Source organism: Rhinoraja longicauda, chromosome 2, assembly GCF_053455715.1.
Source record: "Rhinoraja longicauda isolate Sanriku21f chromosome 2, sRhiLon1.1, whole genome shotgun sequence".
NCBI lineage: Eukaryota > Metazoa > Chordata > Chondrichthyes > Rajiformes > Arhynchobatidae > Rhinoraja > Rhinoraja longicauda.
In genome coordinates, this window is record NC_135954.1 from 19,809,234 (window position 1) to 19,830,775 (window position 21,542).

A 21,542-nucleotide genomic window follows, 5' to 3' on the forward strand; every position below is an offset into this window, starting at 1 on the left:
GACAACCTCTTTTGACCTAGGCAAATTAAACAAAGATACTGGTTTTACAAACACAGTGAGAAGAAAGGAAGGGGGTGGGGGGCTTTTAAAGTATTTAGAAACTTCTTTAAAGATTGTTCAAAATTATTTAACAATAATTTTGAACAAATGATTCAAATAATTTGTTATTTTATAAAATTATTGGCAGCTGTGAAAGTTAGTGAAGAATTATTTCAGTACCACCTGGTGCATGAGCTAATGGAAGGAAACTATTTGGCCAGATGTACATGTGTACATGGGTTTGTGATTTTACACTTCCTTCAGATAAGGAAACAAGTTAAATCAAGCACTCAGACATGGTTTATCAATCCAAGATTTATCTGTAGCAAGCAGACCAATGTTATCAATCTGTAGGAAGTCACTGATGTACAGTTTTAGTTTTGATATTTCTCCACTGGCCCAAAAATAGCTAACTCCATTAACAAATCCATCAGCCACAGTAAGAACTTAGTGATAAACGCTGACTGCTTGACACGTAATTACCTCTTTCGCAATCCCATCTTTAGTGCTGTTTAGTGTAGTTTAGACAAACAGCGTGGAAACAGGCCCTTTGGCTCCCCGGGTCCGTGCCGACCAACAATCACCTGTACACTACTTCTATGTTATCCCAGTTTTGCATCCAGCACACTAGGAACAATTTACAGAAGCCAAGTCACCTTCAAACCCACAAGTCTTTGGAGTGTGGGAGGAAACTGGAGCATCCAGGGGAAAATCTATCCAGGGAGACAGTATAAGCTCCATATAGATAGCACCCGTAGTCAGTATCAAACCTGGGTCTCTGGCGCTGTAAGGCAGCAACTCCACCCTTGCCCGCCCCATCTGGGCCATCTCCTGAGTGATGTCCTCTTCTCTTTTTGCTCTACTATTGATGACAGGAGTCTTTGATTGCCTTGATCCTATTCCTGAGAAACTCCTCCTCAATTCCCTCTCCCTCTCTTAACAAGTTGACTTGACTCTTAACAAGTTTCTCAAGTTTCATAACTCAACCAAGCTTTAGTGATCATTCCTTGATATTTCCCGATATGCCTCGTTATTTACTTATTTACCTTTGCCCACTTATTCATCCGGCCAACCCCTGTGGAGCACAGCGAAGCATTTTCTAACTTACCAGTCCACTGGCCCATGTGGTGCACATTTCCATTAGAAATGGAATACGGTTTGTTTTTTTTTTGAAAAAAATAGATGGTGAAGAATGAGCTCTTGGCCTTATTATTTGTGATTCATCCTGCAGGAAACAGAGACAAAGTTGGACGAGCTGTAATCCAGATCTGGACACACAACATAATCTGGTTGAATCAAAGTTACCCCAGCATGGAACTGACCAATCTACTGGGATATTATTTCACCATTCCCAGGTAAGGAGACTGTAGGTGATTTTACTTTTCACCCAGGTTGCTTTCATTATGGGTACAGCTCCTGAATGTGCCTGGAACTCAAGTTGCTTGCTAGACCATTTCAGAAAGGAGGTACAGCTCAAACACTTTGTAAGGATATTCTTGCTATGGAGGTTAATTCCCGGAATGGCGGGACTGTCGTATGTTGAAAGGCTGGAGCGATTGGGCTTGTATACACTGGAATTTAGAAGGATGAGGGGGGATCTTATTGAAACATATAAGATAATTAGGGGATTGGACACATTAGAGGCAGGAAACATGTTCCCAATGTTGGGGGAGTCCAGAACAAGGGGCCACAGTTTAAGAATAAGGGGTAGGCTATTTAGAACAGAGATGAGGAAGAACTTTTTCAGTCAGAGAGTGGTGAAGGTGTGGAATTCTCTGCCTCAGAAGGCAGTGGAGGCCAGTTCGTTGGATGCTTTCAAGAGAGAGCTGGATAGAGCTCTTAAGGATAGCGGAGTGAGGGGGTATGGGGAGAAGGCAGGAACGGGGTACTGATTGAGAGTGATCAGCCATGATCGCATTGAATGGCGGTGCTGGCTCGAAGGGCTGAATGGCCTACTCCTGCACCTATTGTCTATTGTCTATTGTCTATAAAAGGCATGGAGACACATACTGCTTACCTTGGGCAGGGGCAGCAGACTTCCTTTCCTGAAGCATGGGTTTTGAATGAACCTGACAAAGAAACAAAAGATGAATAAACCAGAATAAAACAGGTGCCAGTAACAGATGACCTCAGGAAGGTTTTGAGTCCATAATGGCCCATTGTTGGCTGGGAAAGATGTGCTAATGACATGGATATGAGGTTTGCGAACAGTGGAACTAGTAGAATGACTAGGGTAGAGAGGGGGTAGGAAAGAAATGCAGGAGTTACTTGAAATTAGAGAACGTTCATACCGCTGGGTTGTAAGCTGCCCAAGCAAAATTTGAGGTGCTGTTCCTCCAATTTGAGTTGGGCCTCACTCTGACAGTGGAGGAGGCCCAGGACAGAAAGGTCAGTGTTTGGAGTGGAAAGGGGAGTTTAAATGTTTGGCAACCGGGAGATCGCGGAGGCCAAGGCGGGCTGAGCGCAAGATGGAATTTTCTGTGCAATAGTTCATGAATCTTTTATTTCCGCTGGCATCTCTCGTTGAATGAAAATGCACATTATGGTATATTTAGAGTAGAGGAAAAAAATCTTTAATATCTTCTCTCCTTTGCTTCTGAATAAATGATGATATAGATGAAGATGAGCATGGAAGAACTCCCATTATCAGAGTTTACAAACAATGAGAAAATTCGATAGGGAGTTGCATCGACTTACTTCCCTAAAAAAAACCACCACACTAACAGTGATGGTGTGGTTTAGATGAGACGTGCAGATGTGCTGGCTCAATCAACCAATGACGTTAATTAGTTTTGTCCTAAGTGGCCACCTTGGAAACATCTGTGACTTTGAATCCTTTTGCAGCTTGCAAAACAAAGGGAGCAAATGAAACAAAAAGCACTTACGTGGGAATCGAGGAGGAGAAAACAAAGTAATAGTATATTGGGCACCAAATGATTGAGCGGACAGTTGTTGACAAGTGGGAAACATCAAAGTAAGTTCATTGAATCAAAGCTGAGTGGGATCTGCCTGTACTTAACCTGGCCAGACTGAGAGACCCAATAATGGTGACCAGGCACACGGGAGGTCACTAACAGCTGTTAACCCTCAAGTTAATGCGCTGCAGAGCTACAGTGCTGGACTGTCTGGACTGGGTATGGCAGTAGCGAAACTGGGCAGAACCTCCAGCTGATGTTATCATTAGGCTGTATATATTTGATATTCATGGACATTTAAGATCTACTAGAATGATATTAAAAAGATTTAAAACATAATCAAAAACCTTTAATTAACCCAATGTTTCATCAGGTCATGAGGAATAAGAGCAGAATTAGGCCATTCGGCCCATCGAGTCTACTCCACCATTCAATCATGGCTGATCTATCTCTCCCTCCTAACCCCATTCTCCTGCCTTCTCCCCATAACCTCTGACACCCGTACAAATCAAGAATCTATCTATCGCTGCCTTAAAACTACCCACTGACTTGGCTTCCATAGCCTTCTGTGGCAAAGAATTTCACACAATCACCACCCTCTGACTAAAGAAATTTCTCCTCATCTTCCTAAAAGAACGTCCTTTAATTCTGAGGCTATGACCTCTAGTCCTAGATTCTCCTACTAGTGGAAGCATCCTCTCCACATCCACTCTATCCAAGCCTTTCCCTGTTCTGCATGTTTCAATGAGGTCCCCCCTCATTCTTCTAAACTCCAGCGAGCACAGGCCCAGTGCCGACAAACGCTCATCATAGGTTAACCTACTCATTCCTGAGATCATTCTTGTAAACATCCTCTGGACCCTCTCCAGAACCAGCACATCCTTCCTCAGAAATGGTTTCCCATGTTCCCTGCATGGGAAAAGCTTGGACATTCCCTTTGTAACAAATTAGTGCTCCGATCCTGTTCCATGCCAAGTTTTAGTTTCTTGGAATGTAGAACAGTACAGCATAAGAACAGGCACTTCGGCTCACAATGTCTGTGCCAAACACGAGGCCAAGACCAACTCTTATCTCCTTGCACCTAGTCCATATCCCACCATTATCTGCATTTCTATATGCCTATCCAAAATCTCTTCAGTGCCACCATGACATCTGCATCAAACACCAACCCCAGCACCAACGTGTTCCAGGCACGAGCCACCCTCTGTGCAAAAAGGTTGCCCAAACAATTCCTTTAAACTTTGCCGTTTTCACCTTAAATCTATGGCCTCCAATATTTGATTTTTCCTTCTTGAAACACTGTGTCAGAGGCAGAATGCCAGCCAATTCACTGCGTAAAGTCATCAAATGGACGACTTATCATCTGTGTTTCAGAATTCCTGTCAGACGGATAAGTGCAGCATTTAGTAAAAAATAAACCTTAGTTCCCTTTGGTATCTTTTGCACTTTTAACTAGGACATACATCGGTGACAGTTCCTCGTTTTGATAACAAAATCATAAAATAATAACTCTTTTTTGAAGCAAATCAAATATAAAACAACCCCTGTGTTGACGTGAACTTTGCAAAATCTGAAATGAAAAATGTATTTCATATTTACTTTGACAAAAAGGTATTTCAAGATTTTGGAATATGTTTGCCAGAGGAATAATCTCTTTAAATTGGAGATGAAGGAGCTGAGACACACAAAGCAAAGTATGTCCGAGAACAGCAAGTTCAAAGAATGAACACATTATTTCCTCTGACCACATCAAAATGGATTGTGTTGATTTAGTTCCCTCAGCAGGCTCAAAACAAGAAGGAAGTGTGTTTGTCTACAGCCCCTGCAAATGTTTTTTTGGCATGGACTAAACTTTTCCTATAAAACCTGGCCACAGTCAGCTCAGGATGTGTGTCGATACATTATTACAGATTTTGAGGGGAAGGTGAACGATTTCTTTCCTATTCCCTTTTCCTTCCTTGCTAGCATGTCCGCAGAGTACAGGAGAATCCTCGGGAGTACCGAGGGACAGCAACATCGTCAGGATTACCTTCTGTGGCCTGAGGCATTAAATTGAAACTCTGGCATGACAGATCTCCAGATATGTTGTCCGTCATTTATTGCTCAGCCAGCATCATTGTCTGTCGTATGTTGAAAGACTGGAGCGACTAGGCTTGTATACACTGGAATTTAGAAGGATGAGAGGAGATCTTATCGAAACATATATGATTATTAAGGGGTTGGACACGTTAGAGGTAGGAAACATGTTCCCAATGTCGGGGGAGTCCAGAACCAGGGGCCACAGTTTAAGAATAAGGGGTAGGCCATTTAGAACGGAGATGAGGAAAAAAACTTTTCAGTCAGAGAGTTGTAAATCTGTGGAATTCTCTGCCTCAGAAGGCAGTGGAGGCCAAGTCTCTGAATGCATTCAAGAGAGAGCTAGATAGAGCTCTTAAGGATAGCGGAGTCAGGGGGTATGGGGAGAAGGCAGGAACGGGGTACTGATTGAGAATGATCAGCCATGATCACAATGAATGGCGGTGCTGGCTCGAAGGGCCGAATGGCCTACTCCTGCACCTATTGTCTATTGTCTATTAAATGAGACAGACCAACAGAACCTTTATCGCATTGCTGCTTTGCACCTTTGCTGGCGTGCACTGTTGCCGTACTTTTAATTAGTTTAGTTTAGACGTACAGCCTTGGCCCACTGAGTCTGCATCAACTAACCCATTCACCAATTCTATGCTATCCCAGTTTTGCATCTTGCACACTTGTGGCAATTTACAGAAGCCAATTAACCTACAAACCTGCACGTCTTTGGAATGAGTTGCCGTGAATATATTACAAATGGTGAATAAAGGTCAGAAAGTAACTCGTTGGCTGTTATGTGTTTTGGGAGGTTCATTGTTTTGCACATCAACAGGCCCTTTTGCCCACCGTCCCTCCCCACCAGGTTGCCTAACTGAGCCAGTCCCATTTGCCTGCATTTGGCCCATATTCCTCCAATTCCTTCTTATCCATGTATCCACCCAAATGTCTTTTAAATGTTGTCGTTGTACATGCCTCCAGTTTACCCTGGCAGCTCGTTCCGTATACCCATCACCTTGTGTGTGAGAAGGTTGTCCTTTGGGTCCCTTTAAAATCTTTCCCCTCTCACCTTAAACCTATGCCCTTTCATTTTAGACTCCCTAACTCTGTGGCATAGACTGTGACCATCTTCTCATGATTTACCTCTATAAGGTAGTCAATAAGGTCAGCCCTCTGTGCAGGAAAAAATGCCCTAATTTCTCCAGTTTCTCCTTTATAATTCAAACCCCACTTTACCTAAGATCTTCTCTTTCCCATTTGGTTTTGATATTTGTATTATTGTTGGGTTTATTATTGGCATGTGTGGAGAAGCAGTGAAAAATGTTGTTTGCGTGCTATCCAGTCAAATCCTATCATCCAGTACAATCAAGCCATACATAAGTACCACAGGTTTCAAAGAGAACACCAGAGTGGAAAACAAAGTGTTTCAGTGTTACAGATACAGACAAAGTGCAGATGAACCAAAATGCATGAGGTAGATTGGGAGATCGGGAACACATCCTTAGCTTTTAAGTGGTCCGATCAGGAATCTGATACCAGTGGGGAAGGAGTTGTTCCTAAATCTGGTGGTACGTGTTTTCAAAATGTTACTAATACTGCCCAATGGGAGAAGGGAGAAGAGAAAATGACTGGGGTGTTGAGTGATCCTTGATTAAGTTGGTTGCTTTCCCGATGTAGCATGGAGTGTAGACGGAATCAATGGAATGCAGGAATATTAATCATTCAAAATTGTCTTTGAAGGGGATTCGTCATACGATGGCTCCAACGGGGAACAACGTGGGTGGGTGACAGCCAAACCTGGCTAGGAGACACGTCACATTATTCTCCTATTCTTTCTATTTGAGTCCAGGGAAACCATCTGAGCCCAACTTCAAAGATGCAGTTCAGGCTCCCAACGGTGTAGTTGGGAACTGACTGCAATATTAATCAATAAAGATGCCAGGAAGAAATGTCAGACGTTAAAGAGGGCCCAGCAAAGCAAGTCTTCACCCATTTTCCATGCCTCGGTGAGCTAGGAGGAGCATGGACATCTCCTCTGGGTCCCATATTGAGTGTGTAGAGATATATTGTCATGTCCTTGCTGCTCTTTCTCTTTGCCAGGACCTGCCAACAAGCCGTAATTGAGAATCACTTGAAAACCAAGAACTTTATGCTTACTTGATATATTGAGCCAGCGTTGCCATTAAGTTCATTCCTTACTTCCCCCTTCCCTTATATTTTGGCACCTTCAGGCTGTATAAAATGAAGCCTTATGGGGGAATCAATAAAATCACAATATATGATTCCACAATGCAATGAGAACTGAATTTAATTATACAGCTTTTGATAGATTAATGGCAAGGTTGCCGGACTGAGTATGAGAGTGCAACATGGTGATTTCAATCAATCTCATGGCCTTCGTTGCATCAGTAAATTATGATCCTGAATCAGAGAGAGAAAAACCCCGTATAGTTCAGCTTGACATGAAAACCTGTGGGAGGTTCAGCTGCAACCTTACTCAGTTTCCAAGTGATGTCACCATAGTCCTGACGTTTACGCCAAACAGAGAATAAACAACAAAGTCCGTCCTTTATGAATGTTTTGCCTTTGGCTCTGGTTTTATTAATCATCTATCCCTGAACTGAAATGCAGCAATAGCCTTGCTCAGATCTATGAAGTGCAAGCATTTTGTCGGGATCTTTGTGCCTTCTCATCGCTGTCTCCAGCTTACAGACTCGTGTTGCTTTGCAATCATTTTTGGGTGTAGACTGAGGGGAAACGGCAACAAACAATCTGCGAGAGGAACTCAGCGGGTTGAGCAGTGAATGTGGGGATGGGGTGGGGGAGGAGGTGTTGGCATTTTTGGATTGAAACATTGCATTAGGACATTTCTACCACACCTGATAAAAAACCTTAGGGAAATAAAAAGATGAAGGTGATTAACACAAAAAGCTGGAGTAACTCAGCAGGGCGGGCAGCATCTCTGGAGAGAGGTAATGGGTGACGTTTCGGGTCGAGACCCTTCTGAGGGAATCTGAAGAAGGGTCTCGACCTGAAACGTCACCCATTCCTTCTCTCCAGAGTTGCTGCCAGTCCCGCTGAGTTACACCAGCTCTTTGTGTCTATCTTCTGTTTAAACCAGCATCTGCAGTTCCTTTCTACACGCAGCGGTAGAGTTGCTGCCTTACAGCGAATGCAGCGCTGGAGACTCAGGTTCGATCCTGACTACGGGTGCTGTACTGTAAGGAATTTGTACGTTCTCCCCGTGACCTGCGCGGGTTTTCTCCGAGATCTTCGGTTTCCTCCCACACTCCAAAGACGTACAGGATGTAGGTTAATTGACTAGGTAAAATGTAAAAAATTGTCCCTAGTGTGTGTAGGATAGTGTTAGTGTGTGGGGATCGCTGGGCGGTGCGGACTTGGTGGGCCGAAAAGGCCTGTTTCCGCGCTGTATCTGAAATATGAAATATGAAAAATAAATATGAAAATATGAAGGTGATACAAATGGTCTTCCTGAATTGCCTGTAAATTATTCAAATATCAATCAACATAAACATCACAACATCACAGTCTGGTTTGGGAACAGCTCTGCCCAGGACAGGAAGGCCCTGCAGAGAGTAGTGCGTTCGGCAGAATGCACCATGGGAACTACACTCGCCCCCCTGCAGGACCTATACATCAGGAGGTGTAGAACGAGAGCAAGCAAGATTATGAGGGACCCCTGCCACCTCAGCAACGGACTGTTCCAGCTGCTACGGTCAGGCAAGTGCCTCCGCTGTCACGCTGTGAAAACGGAGAGGATGAGACGGAGTTTCTTCCCACAGGCCATCAGGACTGTTAACTATTATAACTCCAGGGACTAAATTTTGTCTTTTCTGTATTAACTTTAATTTTTATGCTGTAACTGTAATTCTTTTTTTGCACAATCCGCAGGCATTGCCACTGCACATCGTGTATGTGAATGTGACAAATAAACTTGACTTGACTTGACTTGACACTCTCTGAGGAGATGCATTTGAAATTACTATTTAAAGGTTACTTGACTGTGCAATGCTCCAACTTTGTAGCTGGGATGTTACCAGGAGGGTTCAGAAATATAATAGCCATACCACACGTCTCATAAACATCGTTAAATGTGCACTTGTGGGGAAGAGCAAAATAAAAGTGCAGGTGGAAATCTGAAATCATAAGTGATTATAAGATCATAAGTGATAGGAGCAGAATTAATGCCATTCGGCCCATCAAGTCTACTCCGCCATTCAATCATGGCTGATCTATCTCTCCCTCCTAACTCCATTCTCCTGCCTTCTCCCCATTACCCCTGACACCCATACTAATCAAGAATCTGCCTTAAATATATCCACTGACTTGGCCTCCACAGCCCTCTGTGGCAAAGAATTCCTCATGAAGTTATGAGTCTAAGAAGTTAGTTTAACCTCTTAATTGTGCAGTGTGTTTGTTGCAGGAAGGAAGTTCGAGAACTTGGACTGACCATATTAGTAGATGCCCGCAGATGTCCACCTGCACCCACCCTCTTCAAAGCTTTTACTGCACTCCAGGTGAGGTTTTTAGTGTCAAATGAACAAGAGCGGGAAAGTGACTTTTGTTTATTGTTAACAATGCTTTTTGTTAGATCTGCAGAAAAAATATCCAATTTTTTTCAAAAATAATAATTTTGTGGTTTACAATTTTCGCAGACAGAATATTTCTGTCTTCTCTCCTGTGATTGTCCTTCTATTTATATTACCTCCAGCCACATTAGTTGTGATTTACAAGCCTCAACACACTCCCTGTTGGGTCTGGACCACTACCACCGATGTCATTCAGTCTTTCTTGGTTTAGTTGAGTTTAGTTTAGAGATACAGTGCGGAGACAAGCCCTTTGGCCCACCGAGTTCCCGCCAACCAGCGACCGGCAGAAACTCGGTACACTAACGCTAATCTACACACACAAGGGACAATTACACGGCACGGTGGCGCAGCGGTAGAGTTGCTGCCTTACAGCGAATGCAGCGCCGGAGACTCAGGTTCAATCCTGACTACGGGTGCTGTACTGTACGGAGTTTGTACGTTCTCCCCGTGACCTGCGTGGGTTTTCTCCGAGATCTTCGGTTTCCTCCCACACTCTAAAGACGTACAGGTTTGTAGGTTAATTGGCTGGGCAAATGTAAAAAAAATAAAAACTGTCCCTAGTGGGTGTAGGATAGTGTTAATGTGCGGGGATTGCTGGGCGGCGCGGACCCGATGGGCCGAAGGGCCTGTTTCTGCGCTGTATCTCTAAATCTAAAAAATCTAAATCTATACCACGCCAACTAACCTACAAACCTGTACGTCTTTGGAGCGTGGGAGGAAACCAGTATCCGGAGAAAACGCATGGGGTCACAAGGGCAATGTACAAACTCCGCACTGTCAGGATTGAACCCAGGTCTCTGGCGCTGTAAGGCAGCAACTCTACCACTGCGCCAGTATGCTGCCCTATATCTACCAAGGTCTTTGCCCAATCTCTACCCTTCCCCTTCTCAGCAACTTTGTGTGTGCTTTATTACTAACTGTTCATTGCCCTGATGAGAAATCATTGACCTGAACCATCAACTCTGTATCTCTCCCCACAAATGCTGCCGGACCTGTAGAATATTTTAATCAATTTTTGTTTCTGTTTAGTGAAGTTGAGTTTTCAGTTGGAATTCAGTGCAGAGGGTGGCAGAGGGAGATCAATTAATACATTAAATTAGCTCAAAATTAACTATGGGAATTGATGATATGAAACACTGATTGAAAGTAAGGTTAGACAGAGATGGTGATAAGGGAATGATGTGTCAGCCATAGATGGGAGTTGTAGACAGCCACCAATGAACAGGCCCTTGGCAACCACAGTATGTGTTTGTAACTGATGGGATTTAGAAACATAAAAAATAGGTGCAGGAGTAGGCCATTAGGCCCTTCGAGCCTGCACCGCCATTCAATATGATCATGGCTGATCATCCAACTCAGTATCCCGTACCTGCCTTCTCTCCATACCCCCTGATCCCTTTAGCCACAATGAACTGGCCTCAACTACCTTCTGTGGCAGAGAATTCCACAGATTCACCACTCTCTGTGTGAAAAAAAACTTTCTCATCTCGGTCCTAAAAGACTTCCCCTTTATCCTTAAACTGTGACCCCTTGTTCTGGACTTCCCCAACATCGGGAACAATCTTCAGTGTTAAGTTCAATGTTTAGAGCTGAGGTTTTTGCGAAAAATAATGTGATACAACAGGGAAAGACAGAGTCAACTGGATAAATACCTGGATGTAAGAGGAGTGGGTGAGATCCATACCCCTCAACTGGTGTAGTTGTTCGTAGATGGATAGATACAAAGTGCTGAAGTAACTCTGCAAGTCAGGCAGCCTCTCTGGAGAAAAAGGACGGGTGATGTATCGGATCGGGACCCTTCTTCAGACTTAATGTAGAGGGTAGGGAACTGGAGGTAAGAAAAGGCCTGAACAAAGCAGGACCGGCAACAGATGACTAAGGAAGGGTGGAGCCCGTAATGTAAAACATGGTTATAGAGGCGGAGAGCAGTAGGAATCACATAGGGGGAGCAGTGGTCAGGGTCAGCAATTGGACACGCTGTGGAGAAAGAGCCACAGCCTTTGATATTGTCTAACAATGTGCTACAGAATTCAAGGCCGATTCATTTAAGCCTTCTTCCTTTTTCCATTGTATTGCAACCAAACTTGCCCCACACATTAACCTCTTGTTCAGCAAAATAAAGTTTCCACAAATTATTTTCAGTTGAGCCCCCTCCTTATAGTCCTGTTGCAACTAGGGTTGCCAACTTCCTCACTCCCAAATAAGGGACAAGGTGACGTCACCGTCCCGCGCCCCACATGACCTCACCCAGCCAACGGCCATGTGCTCCCGCTCTGCCGATGGTGGCCGCCCGGGCCTGTAGGCAGGTTGCTATGCAACCTCCATTAGGCGGCACCCAGGCCTACACTGTCCAGGACTGCTGCAGCTCCCGGGCTACAGTGTCCGGGCCTACAGTGTCCGGGCCTACAGCGCTGTCCGGGCCTAATACGGGACAAGGGTGGTCCCGTATGGGACAAAGCAATTTAGCCCAAAATATGGGATGTCCCGGCTAATAAGGGACAGTTGGCAACCCTAGTTTATTTGTTTTGACTTGGTGATCTGTTTTTCACTTTATGGAAGCTGCCTGACAGGACGAGCAGGATTTTCAATTTTTACGTCAGATATCTGGCATTTCCAGTTTTCTCTGTTAATACTCTCTGTTTGTAGTTTCTGATCAAACTCGGGTCTCTGGTGCTGCGAGGCAGCAGCTCTATCAGAGGCTCCACTGTGCCACCCTGGCAAGTGGGATTAGTATAGCTGGGGCATTGTTGGCCAGTGTGGGCAAGTTGGGCCGAAGGGCTGTTTCCACACTGTATCACACTATGACTCTATGACTCTTTGAGACAGAGGTCCAAGTTCACCTCCTCCAACTTTGGCTGCTGCATTTGGTGCTCCCCTTCCCCATCCCACACCAACCTTTCTGTCCTTGGCCTCCATTATTGCCACACACCAACTGAAGAACACCTCATAGTCTGTTTGGGCAGCCTTCATCGGAAACTGGGAACTGGGGCTCCCTCTAATGGCAGATTTGTGTAGTACTGACAAGGGCCGGCTTTGATTCTGAGTTGCAAAACAAGGAATGCCGGAGGAACTCAGCAGATCAGGCAGCATCTCTGCTAGGAATGGACAGACACTTCTTCAGATTATTGGAGTCCCGAGGGAGAAAGCTGGAAAAGAACGACGGAGGCGAGTGATGGGTGGATACGGGTGAAGGGGACGCTGGATTGACAGATGGGTGGAGTAAGTGAATAGTAGGGGTGAAAAGGGGACAAATGGAGTCAAATATGGTAAATAGTGGAAGGGTGAAATGTAAAACTGGAGGGAAGGAGAGGGGATGGAAATAAAAAGGAAATGCTTGGGATGCGGGGCTGGGAGATGAGCGTACAAAGGAGGAAAAAGGAGCAGAGTGCTCGGAGGGGTTGTGAGATGGTAGGAGAGATGTGTGCATCAGCGTTCACATTAGTTCTATGTTATTGCACTTCCCCATCTACTTCCCATGCACAAGGGGTAACCCCCAATTCCAATTAACCTACAAACTCAAGATTTGCCCCAGATTCCATCATCTGCAGTTTCTTGATTGTATTTATGTATAGTATAGTAAATCAGAAGCAACCTTCCCCCACCCCCACTTTACCATGGTCATAGAGTCATTGAGTGATACAGTGTGGAAACAGGCCCTTCGGCCCAACTTGCCCACACTGGCCAACATGTCCCAGCTACACTAGTTCCACCTGCTTGCGCTTGGTCGGTCCATATCTCTCCAAACCGGTCCTATCCATGTAGCTGTCTAACTGTTTCTTAAATGTTGGGATAGTCCCAGGTTCAACTACCTCATCTGGCAGCTTGTTCCATATACCCACCACCCTTTGTGTGAAAAAATTACCCCTTGGATTCCTATTAAATCTTTCCCTCTTCACTTTGAACCTATGGTCAATAGACAATAGACAATAGACAATAGGTGCAGGAGTAGGCCATTTAGCCCTTCAAGCCAGCACCACCATTCAATGCGATCATGGCTGATCATTCTCAATCAGTACCCCGTTCCTGCCTTCTCCCCATATCCCCTGACTCCACTATCCTTAAGAGCTCTATCTAGCTCTCTCTTGAATGCATTCAGAGAATTGGCCTCCACTGCCTTCTGAGGCAGAGAATTCCACAGATTCACAACTCTCTGACTGAAAAAGTTTTTCCTCATCTCAGTTCTAAATGGCCTACCCCTTATTCTTAAACTGTGGCCCCTTGTTCTGGACTCCCCCAACATTGGGAACATGTTTCCTGCCTGTAACGTGTCCAACCCCTTAATAATCTTATACGTTTCGATAATATGTTTTGAGATTGGCTTCCAGTTGTAATGGATATTGCACCAACTTACTATACATTGGTTGCTCAATGTATCTTTTTTTTCATATTAAAACATCAGGAAGTTACTGTTTTCTTTGGTAATCCTATCTGTTTTTAGATACCAATTGCTGGAGCATTTTATTGCTCTCCAATAAATGTGCAGTGATGGTTATGATAAGGCTTTCTGTTGAAAACATTGAAGGAATTTATGCAGATGTTGAATTACATTCTGGTAAAGATTTGCAAAGAGGAATGCGCTGTGCCAGTGGTGGTTGATCTTTACTGCCCAACTACCTTTGTGAGTAATTGTAACATTGGATTGAAGATAGAGGCATAAATTGGGGGAAAACCTGGATTCAGGGTGGCCATGGTAGCTGTAGAGCTATTTCCATACAGCTCCAGAGACCGGGGTTCGATCCCAACTGTATGGAGTTTGTACGTTCTCCCCGTGACCGCGTGGGTTTTCTCAGAGATCTTTGGTTTCTTCCCACACTCCAAAGACGTACAGCTATGTAGATTAATTGGCTTGGTGAATGTGCAAATTGTCCCTAGTGTGTGTAGGATAGTGTTAATGTGCGAGGGTCGCTGGTTGGCGCACACTCGGTGGGCCTGAGGAAGGGCCTGTTATCCACGCTGTTTCTCTAAACTAGACTAAACCTCATCTCCCCTCTCTCCAACATTGAAATGGGAGCAGTGTTTCTATGCTGCAGCTTGATTGAAAGCAACTTGGATAACCTGGGATTCCTGCTTTCCCTTCATTGAGATGGGTGGGACACCAAGGAGCCACGTTTCATGGGGAGTATGATGAAATATCAGTGCACTTGCCCAACCAGACTGGCACAGAGGCTCAAGCCTCAGTAACGACCTCTGGGTTGCCCATTGATGTTATAAGGAATGAAAATACCCCTTTCCTCTGCCCAACCGCATTTACATTGACCACCAGGAAAGCTTCATTGAGTCTGGACATAAACATAGGGGAGGGAGCATGTTCATTGGCGATTCTCTGTGTTAAAAGCTAAGACAACGGACTTCCTCATCTGTAATTATGACCATGCAAAAAACGTGAATATCTGGACAGTAGTAGAGTTGCAGACATTTCATCTTGCCGATTTCTCGTTTCTCCAATATTTCAGAATTTTGTATGTTATAATGAGAACTGACGTCTTTCCCAACTTCAAGTCATTCAAGAGTACTTAGCAACCAACGGCACCAGTTTTGTGGTGAATCATACCATTCTAGGGGTTTGTAGTCTTATTGACCACTGTAAATTGCCCCTAGTGTATCGGGGAGGGGATGAGAATGGTGTGCACTGGAGATCGATGGTTTGCGTGGACTCTGTGGACTGAAGGGCCTGTTTCCATGCTGTGCTTTTCAACGATTCACTGGTTTTCTTGGTCGATTAGCCTGGATGCCAGGGAGAGAATTCGGATATGTCCAAGTACCATGGCACTTTGAGAACTCAATTTGAGAAGAAGAGACGCTGCTAATAAGTCAATGTTTTAAGCAAAAGATGGCAGTATAGCACTTCGTTTTTCGCTGCATTAGATTGCCACCGTCGATCTGCAGGTGAAGCAAGGAACATTAAGTTCTGTGATGTTTAGGTTGAACAAGCGAAACAATGGTGTGATACCATCCACCTTTGAATTGAAATGTTTCTCACTTCTAATAATATATCTGACTCTGTCTCTAATTCTCCACAGATTGCTATGCCAAATTCCATCAATTTAGTCTTGGTCTTAGTGGAACGAGAATCGACGTTCAGACCCGAAAGAGACCCATTTGTTCAGGTAAATCAGTGTGCCAGTGAAGAGAGTGCAAAGTGGGATCAAGTGGAGGGTGAGTTGAAGGAGGGGGAGAGAGACGTAAGCAATGGGCCAGAGTACAACATGTCTGCGTGCATGGGTGTGTATGTTGACAGATATGCATGCATGGATCCAAGTGTGCATGGAGGTTAACTTCTATGCAACAGAGTCTGGTATTCAGTCATTCTAGACCTACTTGCTTCTCGATCATGACCTTGTGCAGTGTGGTGACTGGTGTGCAGTGGCTTTTCCCATGTGAAAAAAAAACATAGGCACAGGTGAACTCTGCTCCCTCTGTATGAACATTGCGATGTTACCAAGGCTTGGGAATTCAGATGGTAAACCATTGACTTAGCCGTGCCAAGTGAAACACGGCAGACTGTAGATGACCACCTCAATGAACAAGGTATGTAAGAAGGAACTGCAGATGCTGGTTTAAGCTGAAGATAGACACAAAAAGCTGGAGTAACTCAACAGGTCAGACAGCATCTCAGGAGAAAAGCAAAAGGTGACTAGTCTGAAGAAGGGTCTTGACCCGAAATTGCACCTATTCCTTTTCTCCAGAGATGCCGCCTGACCCGCTGAGTTACTCCAGCTTTTTCTGTCTACAATGAACAAGGTGACAGGGACACCACTAAAGGTAAACTGGAAGAGGAAACCCACCTTCATGGAATGCATTTTGCCTTTAAGAATAAGATATTGCAGCAACTCAGCCACTCTCGCTTGATCAGCATGACCCTCGACTCACTCCACCACGACATCAACAAATTTATTATCAACAAATTGCCAAATATTCAAAGGTGCAGATGAGACTTCAACTCTTGACTCTGGGTCACCCTGGCCCCTGCTTCCCTTACTGAGATGATCTGATAGTCCTGAGTTACGACAATACCACAACCAAAAAAGGGTGTGAGCCTTTGGAAAGGTGCAATTGAAAAAAAAAAATCTCAGTACACACGAGAATAAATGTTAATGCATAATATCTTTAAGTCAAAGGTACTGATAGAAATCTGCTTTTTTGTGTGTGCTGTGATGTCCCCACGACAAAGGTTCATGAAGAAATCCTGAAAAACATAGAGCACTTTCCATTCATGAAGAAATACAACTAAACAAAAATTGAATATCGATGGTGAAATTCACCACCACCTTGAGTGTGCCAGTGCAGCCTCACACTTGTTACTCTCTGAGGGAAAGGGGTGCTCAATTATCAAGATTCTTGGCACCTCTTAAAATGACCTAGCAGGCCACTCAGTGCAAGAGAAATCAGCAATGGATATGAGGTGCTGGTCTGGTCATGTCCCATGAAAGAAGTTAAATAGGTTCCGAAGTCTGTCAATTCCTCCAGCTTCCCCTCGCTCCATCATTGTTTTCTCCTGTCAAATGTTCCCTTGTGCATTTTTCTAGATTAAGTTAGAAAAGTCCAGCATTTCCCCCTTTTGCCCAGAAATTTGGGCCAAACATGAAGCCACGACCTGTACTATCGAAGATAAAACAGTACAGGAACATGTCCTTTGGCGCACAATGTCTGTGCCGAACATGATGCCAAGACAACATATCATCCACCAACATTTCCGTCACCTACAACAGGACCCCACCAATGGCCATATCTTCCCATCCCCTCCCCTCTCTGCGTTCCGCAGAGACCGTTCCCTCCGCAACTCCCTGGTCCACTCGTCCCTTCCTACCCAAACCACCCTAACCCCGGGCACTTTCCCTTGCAACCGCACGAGATGCAACACCTGTCCCTTTACCTCCCCCCTCAACTCCATCAAAGGACCCAAACAGTCTTTCCAGGTGAGACAAAGGTTCACCTGCACCTCCTCCAACCTCATCTATTGCATCCACTGCTCTAGATGTCAACTTATTTATATCGGCGAAACCAAGCGCAGGCTCGGTGATCGCTTCGCTGAACACCTGCGCTCGGTCCGCATTAACGCAACTGATCTCCCGGTGGCCCAGCACTTTAACTCCCCCTCCCATTCCCAGTCTGACCTCTCTGTCATGGGCCTCCTCCAGTGCCATAGTGAGGCCCCCCGGAAATTGGAGGAGCAGCACCTCATATTTTGCCTGGGCAGTTTGCGGCCCGGTGGTATGAACGTCGACTTCTCCAACTTCAGATAGCTCCTCTGTCCCTCCCTTCCCCTCCTCCTTCCCAGATCTCCCTCTATCTTCCTGTCTCCACCTATATCCTTCCTTTGTCCCACCCCCGACATCAGTCTGAAGAAGGGTCTCGACCCGAAACGTCACCCATTCCTTCTCTCCCGAGATGCTGCCTGACCTGCTGAGTTACTCCAGCATTTTGTGAATAAATCGATTTGTACCAGCATCTGCAGTTATTTTCTTATATGATGCCAAGACCAACTCTTACCAACATAGAACAATACAACAGAACATAGTACACAGTCGCTCAATGTATACAGTTTGTTGAGGGGCTACTTCTTCATCCTCCGAGTTAGTTTTTAAATGTTGCCCTCTTGCCCCCTCTCTTATGTTTCAGTATTAGTGCTAGTATTCTGAGTTCATCGTTACCACACCACTTTCTAGCTGATATAGCAGTCAGTGTACTTAATAAATTTCAGTTTGAGATACGAGACAGAAAAGGATATCTCTTTTTGGAAAATATAACCATGCATAGAAAATTTATTGTGATTTAAATGCTAAAATGAAAATGTTAATATTTAATTAATGTTACACTGTTCAGTGTGAATTTCAACTGAAACCTGGCTTTGAATCACATGAATGGCAGGTATTACATGTATTGTGGACAGGGTTCTTCAGACAAGGAAATAGAATCATAGAGTTATACAATGTGGAAACAGGCCTTTTGGCCCAACTTGCTAACGCTGTCCCTTCTGCACTAGTCTCACCTGCCTGCGTATAGCCCATATCCCTCTAAACCTGTCCAATCCATGCACTTGTCTAAATGTTTATTAAATGTTGCGATAGTACCTGCCTCAACTCCCTCCTCTAGCAGCTCGTTCCATACATCTACCACCCTTTGTGTGAAAAAGTTATCTCTCAGATTCCTGTTAAATCTTTCCCCCCTCACTTTAAACCTATGTCCTCTGGTTCTTGATTTCCCTACTCTGGGCAAGAGACTGTGTGTCTATCCGATCTAATCCGCTCATGACTTTATACACCTCTATAAGATCACCCCTCATTCTCGTGCGCTCCAAGAAATAGAGTCCTTGTCTGATGCTGATGAATGTTGATAATGTTTGTCATGGCTCAGTTAGCCTGCATCACCTTGCATTGGGTTATTTGCAGGTACATGATGTGACTGTTTATGACATTTTTTTGTCTAATTCCTCATTCACAGCATGAAGTAGTGACTACACTGAAGGCTCTACACAGGCACATCGATGGCTGTCAACTGACACAGGAGTTTTCGGGAACCTTCCCCCACGATCATAATGACTGGATCCGTTTCCACATGGTTTGTATATTCTGGACTGAAACAATGAAATAGTCTCCTGTGTAAATGTCTGTTTTCAAATATATCCTTCCACTGCACTGTTTGGTAAGCAGATCTTATAGAGGTGTATAAAGCACCTGGCAACGTTACTTCGACAAACTTTCAGACAAATCCAACAGTTAGTGCCATAAAATTGAAATGTTCTCAGAGCTGAATATTTCGATCGCATTAAAGAAATGGGTGGGTTGGTTTCATGTTGATTAATGGTCGACAAAAGGAATATCCCATTTTCAGCCCCCAACTTCATTGATAACAGGTAGGAGCTGGAATTGCATAGAGCAAAGAATATTACAGCACAGGAACAGACCCTTTGTACCATAATACCGAACATGATAGCAAGCAAGGTAAACTCAAAATGCTGGAGCAACTCAGCGGGACAGGCAGCATCTCTGGAGAAAAGGAATGAGTGGAGTTTTGGGTCTGGACCCTTGAAACGTCACCTATTCATTTCCCTCCATAGATGCTGCCTGTCCCGCTGAGTTACTCCAGCATTTTGTATCTACGGTTTAAACCAGAATCTGCAGTTCCTTCCTACAAAAGCAAGTTAAACTAATCTATTCTCCCTGCATGTGATCCATATCCCTTCATTTTCAAGTGCCTATCTAAAAGCCACTTAAACGCCACAATTGTTTCTGCCTCCATCACCTCCCCCAGCAACGTGTTACAGGCATCCACCACTGTCTGTGTAAAAAAAAATACTAACCCCACACACCTCCTTTAAACTCTGCCCTTCTCACCTTGAACCTATGCAAGTCAAGTCAAGTTTATTTGTCACATACACATACACGATGTGTAGTGAAATGAAAGGTCACCCACAGTCCAGCAATAGAGCAATAAAAAGAAACAATTTCATACACAATCACAAACCAACACAAAAAAAAAGAAACATCCATCACAGTGAGTCTCCTCCAGTCCCCTCCTCACTGTGATGGAAGGCCAGAATGTCTTTTCTCTTCCCCTGCCGTCTTCTCCCGCGGTCAGGCTGTTGAAGTTGCCATGTTCCAGGCCATGCCGGACGGTGAAAGGTCCGCAGCGGGCCGATCCAAGCCCCGCGATCCGGGGCGGGCGAAGACGCCGCCGCTGCACGTCGGGGCGGACGGAGCTCCCGACATTGAAGCCCCCGCCGGGCAGAGACTTTGACGTTTCCACCCTGGGGAAATGGTTCTGGCTCGCAGAGAGGGACGTTTTTCATAATTTTAGATAGTTCCATCAGGCCTTCCGTCAGCCTCGGACACTCCAGAGAAAACAATCCAAGTTTGTCCAACCACAATAAAGACAGGCATAGCTGGGGCCCTCTTGCATGTGGACAATATTCTGTATTCATAATTGAAATAAATGAGGTTACATGAATCTTTAAATGGGTTTTCCTGTTGGGGGCAGTGTTGGGTGTGGCAGGTAGAACAGAAGGATCTTGGGTTCAATGTCCACTCTTTATCTAGTTAACTGAGTTCAAGCTTGCATGGCACTGGCATCTCTGGCATCTCATACCTTGGCTGATAGTCAATGGTTCTTGATTGTGAAAGTTGTGAGCAAACAAGACCGCACACACAAGTTGCAAAATTGCTTCAGAATGCAGAATTGCACAAAATGTTAGCATAGTCCATATAAATTGTATCTGAATGAAATTTAATTCTATTGGGATGTATTCCAATTGTGCTTTCAACAATGTACATTTTGAGCCATGCACCAAAGGAATGCGCATCCCAAAACCAGGCTCCTTATTTGAAGTTCCTTATTCTCCCAATGATAATTGCATTCTCTTCTGCTCCCCATATCATTCAATTCCTTTTCCCCTTAAATGAAACAGTACTATGCACCTTTATTATCCTATCTGAATTTCCCATTCCTCTCATTGGGCAAATACATTTTTCCTGAATTATTTTGTTCATATTTTGCAAGCTAATGTACATTTAATCAACTTTATTCCAGACTCATAAACACAAGGAGACAGTACCTCTATTGCCATATGAATGAACCCTTTTATAGACTTAGAGTTATGAAAGTGCATGCACCTGTTTAAAGTTGTATCTCAAAATGATACTTTAATATACAACAAAATGAAAGGACAAATAAAAATCCTTTATTGTTCACATGAGTGCTATAAAGATTTACAACTTGTTTCGATCTTCTCATCTTTTCTGGGGAGAAGGGCCCCAATCTGCATCATTTTAATTCCAGTAACATTCTTAATTGTTAACTGGATGTTTGTGTTGTTATAGAAACATAGAAACATAGAAACATAGAAAATAGGTGCAGGAGTAGGCCATTCGGCCCTTCGAGCTGCACCGCCATTCAATATGATCATGGCTGATCA

At 44.3% G+C, this 21,542-nt stretch overlaps 1 protein-coding gene across 2 annotated transcripts in view; it reads left to right on the forward strand.

The window, feature by feature from the left end:
* plekhg4b (pleckstrin homology domain containing, family G (with RhoGef domain) member 4B) overlaps window positions 1-21,542 on the forward strand; it is a 212,263-nt gene that overhangs the window by 120,071 nt on the left and 70,650 nt on the right. For both annotated transcript variants that reach the window (XM_078415786.1, XM_078415793.1), the window contains exons 5-8: window positions 1,271-1,394; window positions 9,466-9,559; window positions 15,652-15,738; window positions 19,073-19,189. In XM_078415786.1, coding sequence (XP_078271912.1) covers window positions 1,271-1,394; window positions 9,466-9,559; window positions 15,652-15,738; window positions 19,073-19,189 — 422 coding nt within the window. The remainder of the gene's footprint in view (window positions 1-1,270; window positions 1,395-9,465; window positions 9,560-15,651; window positions 15,739-19,072; window positions 19,190-21,542) is intronic.